Below are 12247 nucleotides of genomic sequence, written 5' to 3'. Positions count from 1 at the left end.
CCGCACCTTCTAGATCTCCCTTGTGTTGAGACCACTGCCTTCGGAGGCACCACTGAAGAGCCCTCATGTGCCAGCGAGCATGCGTGACCAACAGTATGCAGGAGGCAAACAAACCGAGCAGACGAAGGACCTTGAGGACTGGAACTACCGCTCCATTTCGAAACATTGGAACCAATTCCTGAATATCTTGAACCCGCTGAGGCGGAGGAAAGGCTCGATTCAATGATGTATCCAGTACTGCCCCTATGAACAGGAGGCGCTGAGAGGGCTCCAGGTGAGATTTGGGCACGTTCACCGAAAAGCCCAGGTCGAACAACAACTGGGTTGTTGCCTGCAGATGATACGACACAAGCTCCGGGGACTTGGCTTTGATCAACCAGTCGTCCAAGTAAGGGAATACTGCTATCCCCTTCCTTCTGAGCTCTGCCGCAACCACTGACATCACCTTTGTGAAGACTCGAGGTGCTGAAGTTAGACCAAACGGAAGGACCGCAAGCTGATAGTGCTGCGACCCTACCACAAACCGGAGATACTTCCTGTGTGACTTGAGTATCGGAATATGAAAATAAGCATCCTGCAAGTCGACAGACACCATCCAATCTTCTTTGTTCAACGCCAAAAGCACCTGTGCTAGGGTCAGCATCTTGAACTTTTCCTGATTGAGGAACCAATTCAAGATCCTCAGATCCAGGATCGGTCTCAACCGACCATCCTTCTTGGGAATCAGGAAGTACCTTGAGTAACAACCTCGACCCCTTTCCTGCTCTGGGACCAACTCCACCGCGCCCTTTGAAAGGAGGACTTGAACCTCCTGTTCTAGCAACAGGAGGTGTTCTTCTGAACAATAAGATGGGCGGGGCGGGAGGGGGGGCGGAAACTCCCGAAAGGGAAGGGTGTAGCCTTTTTCCACAATACTGATAACCCAAGTGTCCGTTGTAATAGTCCCCCACTTGTGGAGAAAATGCCGTAATCTTCCCCCTACAGGAGAGGAGTGAGTGGGAAATGGTGGAAGCCTAAGGCTGCTTTCCATGCTGCACCCCTCCAGAGGACGAGGAAGAGGCAGAGTGCTGTTGAGAGGCTCCTCTGGTGCGGGTCCTACCTCTCCCTCTAAATGATCTATAGGGGTGGGAAGAGGCGGGTTGCTGGAACCTCCCCTGAAAGGAAGAGGAGGAAGAGCCACGCCCAAATCCACGAAACCTCCTGAAAAACCTGGAAGAGGCAGAGGAAGAAGGAGCTTGCAGCCCTAACGATTTGGCTGTGGCCCTGCTCTCTTTAAATCGCTCCAAGGCCGAATCTGCCTTTGCTCCAAACAGTTTGTCCCCATCAAACGGGAGGTCTAATAGGGTCGACTGCACGTCCGCAGAAAACCCTGAATTACGGAGCCAGGCCTGTCTTCCTCGCCACCACAGCCGTGCCCATCGCCCTAGCCACTGAGTCGGTCGTGTCCAGCCCAGACTGGATAATCTGGGTTGCGGCAGCCTGGGCGTCCGAGACAACATCCAAGAGTCCCTGGGGAAGCTCCGTAAAAGAAGATGAAATATCATCCATAAGAGCATGGATATATCTCCCCAGAATGCAAGTTGCGTTGGTGGCCTTCAACGCCAAACTGCAAGATGAAAATATTTTCTTGGATTGCGCATCCAGTTTTTTGGAGTCCCTGTCTCCAGGTACCGTCGGGAAAGATCCAGGCGCTGATTTCGATGAACAGGAGGCTTGCACCACCAAGCTCTCCGACGTAGGGTGTCTTGAAAGAAAGCCAGGGTCAGTTGGTGCAGCCCGATATCTTCTGGCCACAGCCCTATGAACTGCCGAGGAAGATACAGGCTTCTTCCACACCTCCAACACCGGATCAAGCAAAGCCTCATTAAACGGCAAGAGAGGCTCCGCTGCAGCAGAGGCCGGATGCAGCACCTCCGTCAATAAATTCAGCTTCGCCTCTGCCACCGGCAAAGGCAGGTCCAGAAAGTTAGCTGCCTTCCTCACCACGGCGTGAAAGGTAGCAGCCTCCTCCGTATACTCCCCTGGAGATGAAAGGTCCCACTCAGGGGAAGTATCCAGCCCACTGGCTGTATACAGACCATGCAGTCCATCACCAGAGTCCTCAACCTCTCCTTCCTCCAGGACTCGCTGGTACTCCTGCTCTTCCAAAAGACGGAGAGCACGCCTCCTCGAATGTAGTCTCTGCTCAATACGCGGAGTCGACATGGCCTCTGCCGAAGTCGAAGATCTCCAGAAGCATCCGACGCCGCATCCGGCGCAACAGGCAGCTTCGGCGCCGATGAAGGAGCAGGACGAAGAGATCTTGGAGCCGATGGACCCACCGGAGTCACAGGACGAAATCCCGACGTCGACGGGATGGAAACCTCTGGAGCCAATCCCTCTGAAGCCACCGGCGCCGACACCGGCGCCGAGCCCACATTCCCAAAAGGGAGAAAGGGCATAAAGGGTGCCGGCCGAAGAGGCGCAGGATCACCCAATGAAAAGGCCAAAGGCCCCGAAGGACCAGCCGGAGCACCTCTTGGAGCCATCTGCTGAAAAATGGTATACATCGCATTCAGAAATGCGGTACTATCGGCTCCAGGGGCGGGAAAAGCCGGATACTGAGGTGCCTGAATCGAAGGCGACCCCGACGCCGGCCTCGACGTCCGCGACGCCGGAGACATCACAAGAGGCTGCATCACCTCAACCACAGATGCTTGTCCAGGCGAAGTCGGTGACGCCGGAGAGGGCAACGGCGTCGATGGATGCGGCGTGACCGTGGGACTGACCTCCCAAGTCCTCCGACGCCGAGCCGAAGGCGACCTCGAACGAGTCTCCTTGCTGGAATGACGCCGTGAATCTCTACGGCGCCGGGAGTCTCGATGACGCCGATGAGACCTTGGCGAGGAAGACTTTTTGTGATGTTTTTCCTTTCTCTTCGACTTCGCCAGGAATAGTTTAGCCTCACGTTCTTTGAGGGCCTTCGGATTCATGTGCTGACATGAATCGCAAGTCACGACGTCGTGGTCAGAGCTCAATCACCAGAGACAGTCGGAGTGAGGATCTGTAACGGACATCTTGCCCCCACACTCTCGACAGGGCTTGAAACCCGACTTTCTCTGAGACATTGTTACCGCAGAGAAGAACTACGCAGCAGAAAATACACTGTAACTACTAAAGTAACAGTAGCTCCCTCGAAGATAACCGTTTCGAATGCACGGAAAAAAGGGAACTGACGTCGGCGAGGACCTCTTATTGCCTGTATGACGTCAGACGCGTCGCGTGGGCTAGAGTGACGTCCTCGTCGACGTGCAGAGACTAGGAAGAAGATTTCCGTCGAATGCTGGCGCCATGGGAGTATTCATTAGGTGAGGAATCCACAGGTAGTTGTATCCATCAGAACAGTATATTATGTGCATAGCATTGTGGGTTACTGCTTTTGTCACAGAGATTATTTTGTTACTGTGCAGTTTATAAATTGCAATAGTAATTTAGCACAGTGACCTATGAACCCCCATTAAAGATGTACATGCAAACTGCATGGCACAAATTAGAAAGTTATTTCCTAGTTCATTTTCCTTATGCTTCTATAAAAGGTTTGCTTGCGTATGAATACATTCTTATTATTAAAGTCAATGCTAACCACTGTGATGTGTTCTGAATCATAAATTTGTATTTCTGCAGACAATGTACTCGGAGAAAATGCCTACCAGTGTGGATGATGTGAATTCTACACCTTGTAGTCCCCTGTAAAGTGCTCTGACACTCTACACTGGTATGAAAGGTCCAATAAAACAAATGAATTACATGTGACAGAGAGGCTATGGAGAGATGTTTTACGAATTACTGTTTCAATGTTGGGAATGTAAGTCGTACAAATTACCTGGCGGTCCCTGACTTCCAGTAATGATTCAGTGGGGGGGGGGGGGGGGGTCCGCAGGAATCAAATGGTTGGGAACCACTGTTTTAGAGCATAAAAGGCATGTACAAAAACTAACAGTCGAAAAACGTACTCAAGCACACTAGCAAAGCACATTGCTTGTGACCAAGTAACTTATGCAGAATTCAACAAAACTCAACAATGTAAATATGTTAATCAAATGGGCTTTGGCAAAGCGAGTGGACATCAATGAGAGAGTTTGCAACACTAATCATGAGATTTGGTCAAAGGAAGACGATCAAAGAGAGATGGATCAAAGCCATTGTGAAATCTTACCAAATGCTATTTACCAATGCATCCAGAACGCCTCTGCATGGCTCATCCTGGACATCCCAGCCACTGCCACATCACAGGCCATCTGAGAGACCTGCCCTGGCTCCCAGTCAACAAGAGAATCCCCTTCAAATGCCTCACCCACACTCACAAAGCACTGCACAACACCGGACCAGAATACCTCAACAGACGGCTCTCCTTCTACACCCCGAGCCGGCAACTCCGCTCCGCCAACCTCGCCCTCACAACCGTCCCACGCTTCCGCAGAACTACAACCGGTGGCAGATCATTCTTGCACCTCGCAGCCAAGATGTGGAAATCTCTTCCCACCCACCTGCGTCAGACCAAAGACCTCCTTACCTTCAGGAGACTTCTCAAGACCTGGCTGTTTGAGCAGTAGCAACACCTCCTCACCCCACCCCCCACTTCGGCAGTTGAGACCCTAACGGGTGAGTAGCTTTACAAATTCCGTGATTGATTCATTTACACTATCAGCGGTCCCCGGCCTGCCTATCTGAGATTTTTCAGGACCTCACCACTGAATTGGTAACAATTAATCAGCCAAGCTTTACTTGCCTTTTATACAATAAAGCAACAGAACAAACAGACAGTATAATGCCTGTATGTGCAGTGTATGCAAAGCTCTGCTAGAACTAGTAGCCATAATTTATCTTGTATTTCCAGGGGTCGTTGCTGAAGACCACTCTTGTATGGCTCTCAGAGGTGAGGCTTTCTATATATCTTAACTTAAGAAATGCCCACACAGGCTAGTGGGTTACTGAAAGCATTATGCACAACCATACACAGGTTTATTCCACGGCTAGTATTAAGGAGCAAGCAAAAGCAAGTATGCTGGCTATGATTCACTTTAGCTTAACAAAAGCAGGCTTATGCTTAAATGATCTACAGCAGAGGTAGTTACTTTTCAACCTATGGTCTATAAGGCAGTTGGGGCACCACATGACCACCCCCCCCCAACCCGGGGAAGCGCACAAAGCCAAATTAAGACAATCTTATTGAAAGCTAATAAGCAAAACTCGGAGGGACAAAGCTCCAGGGGTATAATGGAATTTCAGATAGCTGCATGAATCACTTTACATAGAAGACACTTTTTGTGGTCATTAACAAGTTACCGAATGAGCCAACACCTACTTCCACCTTTTTGGGAGATATCAAAGATTATAGCCTTTAGAAAAAAATATATTAAAAAATGTCTCTTCTTCCAGCAGCATTCAACCAATTTCTTTATTAAAACTTATGCCAAAATATGCGCCCTTATTCTGTCCTATGCATCTTAATACTACGATTTCAAGTCCTGTCTCCACATTCCAGACATGGTTTGATTCCTGGCGAAAGAGCCTAGCCCACAAGAACACAGAACTTCTCTTAAAGACTGGTCAGAGAAATAGCCACAATTCTAGGCGCTACTGCTAGAGATATTAAAGGGCATTTTATACAGTTGAGTGGGAGATTCTTTAGACTATCATTAGGACAGACGCATCATACACTCACGTATCAACTGGGTGCATGCAAGGCAATGATTTAGGTTAACAGGCTTATGTCTGATACTTCTGCTGTGCTGTCCTCTTTCCACATGGAAGGAAATGCCTGATCAGGACAATAATGAATGTCTATAGGATTCGATCTGTTCAGTGGATTAGATGTAGTAATAATGTTATAACATCTTTAGATAATGTCATAAGGAAAATCACAAGTTTTTATGGGGGATGCTATATTCAACGACTCAAGGGTTATTAGAAATATAAGTCCCCAAGTAGCAACACTGATGCAAGAATCTGCTACTTTATGTATAAGTATGATCCCCTCATGAGTTGTATCAAAAACATGAGGAGATGGGAACATTTCCTTTTGTCATAGCTTGTTCAAACTAACCTTACCATGGCGGTAAATGGTCTTAGCATTTTACCTCTAGAGTAGTTCAACTTAATACCCCTAAATACCCCTAAACATTTGTTTTACAAAGCCAATCTGTCTACACAGTAGTCTGATTTACTATACAAAAGGGGGTTGACACTCGAAGTTTCAGTTTATTGTACAGTTGTGCTCGTTGAAGGACAACTGCATGGATACAACAAAATGCTCCTTTTTCTATTCCATTTAGTAATTTTGCTCATCCAATAGCCTGCATGATTTGATGTGGATTGGTGATCCGACGTACAATCCTAAGCAAACACCCTATAATAAGCAAGGATGGGTCCTTCAAGTCTTTGATGGCAATTCTTGAAATTATTTGTTTTAGAGATCTTCAATTAAGCTATTGTTGGCACAACTCGCAATGATCAAATTCCGTAAAAGAGGTCTTGGAAGAAATCATACCTGCCCTACTTTTACCGAAACTCTGGATGTAGATGTGGACAGAAGGAAAGACTAATAATATAAATGAGTATCTCACTGGACCATGGCGGAGTTAATTATTCGTTTTCTCAGGTAATTATGGATTAACAAATATACAAATATATATACATTTCAACTGCACAATTCTTGCACTATGTTCAACGGTTATTGCACCCAAGATGAAATACAATAGAGGCTTCAAGCGACTTGGGCAGTAATGTTTTTCTATGCTGCAAAGTAGATTCATAGATAGAATCCTTAAGCTTGGATACATATGTCTGTAGTGTGCTCTATGCGTAACAGCTGTTATGAATGAATATTTGAAATTCCCTCAATTCTCCTAATCTACAGTAGTTCACGTAGTACATCCTTCACCATGCTACGCATTAGCAATATTTGCTGCAATGATTTTTTACACTTGGTTTCCGATTAATTATCACTCGCCCAAAAAAGAATTTGATACCTCTTTGCCAGAAAAAGTAATGACATTTTACAGCTTTATCTCTTTAATGGTGCATTCTCACTTCCATTTTAATTGAGGTTGGAGTGTTGCTGATTCAGATTTGGTCTTTTAAGATGGATAGTGACTGTTTAAGTCTGTAATGGTATTCTACAATAGGGGATACAATTTGGTCAACTTTGACACTTCGTATTGGTCAAAATAAATTAAAACATTTCCTGCATCTCTATTGTTCAATCGGTTCAAGGTATAACAATAGAACACCAGGACCAATAAAACCTATGGGCTATCTCCAACAATGACATCTTAAACTGTAATCTAGGCTAGTTACCAGTGTTCAAATCTGTTTCAAAATGCCTGAAAAAGCATTTTGGCGCATTGTTACTGATGTGCATATGGCACACAACATTCACAACTTTTACTAACACATTTATAACAACTCATGATGCAGAAGGGTGGAAACAGATGACTCAACTGGTGAAGTATTGTGTTTCTATCGTATTTTCTTGCATATGACAAAGGCGTTTCCATATGGCAAAAGGTGCATGATTTCAAGTGGTATGCCACTAGAAGACATTTACTCTATACTAGATTTCATAGTCTCCAAGAAGCAACTTGAGGTTGAATGTGAGCATCACTAGATCAATAATCTCAAGCATTTCTAAAAGTATGAGGAAAATTCAATAGATGGAATGGAGTTAAATCTGCCAAGAAAGAATCCCCAGATTAAATTTAATCTATTTCAATCCATGAGGTTTTTGGTGTATCTCTGGTATTATCTTGAAGCTACATTTAAGTATAAGGGACAACTTGAAGCATTTCTCCTACTTTTTTGTTTCTATTAGAACATCTCCATTTGTTACCTAGTTAACTGTCCAACAGCATTGTCTCTCTGACTGCTGAGGTGACTACTCAACTGTGTAGAAGCGTATTCTTGGTAAATGTGAATTTTCAATCAAAATTGGACACCAAGCAGTTACCTATCTATGTAAGTAAGTGTCACTGAATTCATTAGAAATTAAACACCATAACTATTCTAGCACTGGTGGCCCTAAACCCCCTCCTGCTCCAGACACGTGGGATATTCAGAGCCATCAGGCCAGACACAGATTCTGCTGTAAAAACAGGAAAACATCAAAGCCTAGAACATGCACTTACCATCAGTTGCCAAGCTACTTCCCACTAGGTACGACAGCTTTCATACTCAGCCTTTTTTCTCTCCAGTCAATCAATTACATATATGAACAGCAAGTTTAGTAGGTAGATGAAGTGGCAAAAGTGAACTTAGCATTTCCAGTATGCGGGGCAATACAGTGAGAAACATTTACTTTAAAGTTAATTTTTTCCTCTTTCTGGGTGCTTTGTGGGACAATTTCATTAGCGTACAATCCTTTTTCAGTGGTTGGCAATACTAACTAAACAACGTTATTAACAAGACCTGAAAAAACTACCAATATAGCCTTGAGCTGGCATCAATGGAATCGTCTTCTCAATAAATAAAGCTAGTGTGCTGTTCGCCGGACTGTAGAAAGAAGAGGGCCATCACACTGCCCACCTGGTTGACTGTTTAAAAACAATTCAACAATGCTGAACTGGAACAGGAACCTATCTAATCCACAAACATTATTCATGCTACCCAAGTCAACATTATCATGTGTATAGAATTTAGAGGTTTCTGTGTGCATGTCACAGTCAGTGGATGGGGTGGGAAAGCCAGTTAATCAATGTACAGGCAGGTGGTGGCACCAAAAGAACTGGAGTTACCAACTTGACAAACAGGTTCCCCTACATGGGCACTGGAATCTAGGGTCAATGGATAGCTGCTATTTTAAACATACGGAACTATGGAATATGCAGGCAAGATAGGCTAGTCAAGTGTTTATGTAATCAGAGGACCAGCTGCTGCCAATGGGATATGTGATGAAGATGTAAAAGGCTGCGTGCCCATTGGCATTGGATATGGGCTTACCTGTTGTTCTAGAAAGTTTGTGAACAGAAAAGGCTCACCCAGCTGCACTAGGTGCTTTTCACCTTCCTGTAGCAGGACTTCAGCAGCACCCAGACCTGGACCTAGACCTGAGAAGGAAATCAAATACTTGCAATGTTTTGTCCCTGTCAAACTTCCACTTGAACTGGTGCAGTTTGTCCTCAAAATTCAGAGAAAATATGGGAGACTAGTTTCAGGTCAATTTTTATCCCAAAGAGGCAAATTGTGTGAAGGTCTGTTAAAACAAAACAAAAAAAAGCAGGAAGAATTCCTTTATGGCTACTCTTTCCGTGCAGCAGACAGACACAGAGCTGATTATAACCAGTCACGGGACTTCAGACAGGCCATTTTTCTCTGGCTGTAAAACAAAGAAAGGTTTGAAGAGAGGGTACACAAAAAAGTGTACTAAACTGTTTAGCCAGGGAGCAGATGTTTTCCCTCCAGCCAACTACAGTTTCAACGCAGAGACCCAGTTAAAAGAGAAAACCACCAAAACAAACAATCTTACACACACCTTTAGACAGACAACACTATAAACTGAATTATACAACTATAGGCCGGAAGGAAGCAGAGCTCTTGCTAGTTCAATTATTGGGATCAGCTGAAAAAGTGATGCAACCCTCTGAAGATCAAGATCCAGAAATTGTCCTTCTTATTGCAGCAATCTGTTAGAATGAAAATGCTTTGAGTCAAATCAAACTCCCAGGTTTTAATGCACTGCGTTCCTCTGGTGTTGACATGGTCAGTATGCTGCAAGTCCTTGAGGGATACTGTCCCTTTTCACTCTTGTGGGTGAATTATCTCGCCTTATCTGGCCTCACGTAGATACAAATCACAGAATATAGGCTTACGTAAAGTAAGTTAGAATCTGGAGCTGACTTCAGTTTAAGAGTAGTTTACTAAAGCCACCATTATGCTGGAAAAAGGAGCATGAAAAAATCCCACAAGTGAAGCATATCTACAAGTTTTTTCTTCCAGTATCACTAACAGTACGTAAACAGTTAATGCTGAAAGCAACGTATCTATCAAGAAGGCCAAAGACTCTCCATTACTAACTACTATACGAACTCAGCTCTAATCCTCCTTTTGAGGACTATTCAGAGCAGAGACTTGCAGTCCAAACAAAGGAGTAAAGAACAAAAAAACAAAAAAATTCACATAAACACAGTTATGAATTTGATCAGAAATGGCATGTTGCATTTCAGACAGAACAAGGACAAGATGATGCATGAAACTAATTTCATTTGAGAAATTCAGTTAGCTTAAATAACTATTAATGAAAGAGACATCTTCTGACTAGATTGGATGCTGATAGCGCTCATGGCACCAGCTATTATAAACATTAAAATGATCAAGGTGCAAAGATGAGGCATTATGCTTTCTTACCAAGAATGACAGGAATATAGAATAGATGTATTAAAAATAAATTATTGCAAACGCTTTAAAAAACAACATACCTAACCCATTCTCATTAACAGAAGCTGTATCAGATTCTGTCATTCCATCAATGAGAGCAGAGTCTTCATCAGTTCTCCTCCTGCGCGACCGTCGGCGACGGGTAGTGGTCAGATGAGATTCACTTGCATCTGTGTCAGCCGTCTGGTCTGATTCTGTGTTATCAAGAAGGCTATAAGGGTTGCTGTCTGGGTCCTTTAGCACTGAGATGGAAAAAAACACTTTTAGAACAATATTTTCACAAATATTTTATTCTGGTATTCATTTTGTCAGTTATTGTAAAGCGAGGACTGATAAAAAATGAAATCACAAGGTTATAAACATGTACGAGCCTTTAGTTTAAATTTCCTTCTCTGAAGGATTTCACATATAAAATCCTCACACCATGTCAGCCCAACTGTATTGGTCAAGCGGTGGCTGAATCCATCATACACATTCTGCTTTCATGGAGTAGTGAATCTATGGATTAGCAGAGTAGAATTTAACTAGTGTTTCTCATGTAAATCCACTCCACCCTCCCAGCTCAGTATGTAAACATCCTCTCACGGTTCCCAGATCTCCTTAAAACTGGCAGATTCTTTCATAATAGTTATACAAGTCATCTTTCCAATCACTGACTCGCACTGGAGGTCTTTCTTGCAGGAAAATATATTTTGTTTTGTTGCTGGCAGTAGTAAATTAAACAATCTTTGTGTCGTTACGCTATGAAATGGGACACCGGTGGCACCTTTGCCTTTAAGTATAGTGTGGACCAGCACATTTTCTCCTAAACTGCAATCCAGTACTTAGTCGATCCAGCATAAGATTACAAATTATTTATAACAGAAAAAGCAGGAGGACTTCATGTATAGATCGCACATCCAATCCATGCAGGTCTTAGGCAATAGTGCTTGGAGGACACGCAAACCAAAGCAAATACAATTAAACTTTAAATATGCCTTTGTTCCAAAATGAACGCTTGACCACTTATGAAAGTGGTGTAAACCTATAACTGACTCCTTTACATTTGCTTCATAGGCCCAACACACAAACTAGCTTGTGCACCTCATTTAAACGTAGGTGTGAAGAGAAAAAATAACCAGTATTTTGTGAATGTAAATTCTAAAACCTCGCTTGTGGTGTCCAAGTATATGCGTTTTGATGATCCAGAATTTCAGCTACAATTATGTCAAATCTGTGACTATGGTACTTTAGTGGCGGATGGAAAACTGGGTATTCAGGGTGGGGGGGGGGGGCACAGTAAAACACAATAAACATTTACAAAAACAGTGATGTGGAATATAATAAACAATTTGCAGATCGTTTCGTACACAGGAAAACATGCAAATATACTATATTGATAGGCGGAAGTATGGATCTTGTGATTAGGGATGGGTGGTGGGAATTCCCTTAAGTGGATTTGGAGGATGGAGATTCTCGGTGAAAAATGTTTCCTGTGCAAAAAAAAAAGTAAGAGTGCGCGGCAAATGCACTTTTAAACTCGTCATCCAAATCTTTTGCTTTTACACCTGGTGATAAACCAGCACGAATAATACATTTTGCAATATTGGTGCATTGTATGAATCTGCGATTACCATGCATTTCCAGAACTGCTGCGATTCTTTCAGGATGTCTTTGGGATTCAGGTTTGTGGGGCTCTAGCCCATCCTGTTCAAGTGGAAATGCCTCATTCCTTAACGGCTCTCAAAAACCATCAAATATCTATCCAGTCTGAAATCAGGATTGCGAGTAGTATAAAATCCAACATCCGTTTGAGGTTGTATCCCCGAGGTCACACTGACGCTCGTGAATGTTCTGA

At 43.8% G+C, this 12247-nt stretch overlaps 1 protein-coding gene across 4 annotated transcripts in view; it reads right to left on the bottom strand.

Moving 5' to 3' along the window:
• The window catches only part of FXR1 (FMR1 autosomal homolog 1), a 274198-nt gene that overhangs the window by 38132 nt on the left and 223819 nt on the right, over positions 1–12247 (bottom strand). For all 4 annotated transcript variants that reach the window (XM_069213094.1, XM_069213095.1, XM_069213097.1 and 1 more), the window contains exon 14: positions 10452–10652. In XM_069213094.1, the coding sequence (XP_069069195.1) occupies positions 10452–10652 (201 nt within the window). The remainder of the gene's footprint in view (positions 1–10451; positions 10653–12247) is intronic.

The sequence above is a fragment of the Pleurodeles waltl genome, chromosome 11 (genome assembly GCF_031143425.1).
Source record: "Pleurodeles waltl isolate 20211129_DDA chromosome 11, aPleWal1.hap1.20221129, whole genome shotgun sequence".
In the NCBI taxonomy this organism is placed as follows: Eukaryota; Metazoa; Chordata; class Amphibia; order Caudata; family Salamandridae; genus Pleurodeles; species Pleurodeles waltl.
Note: the sequence above shows the minus strand (reverse complement) of the source record. Positions and strands in the feature narration are given on the sequence as shown.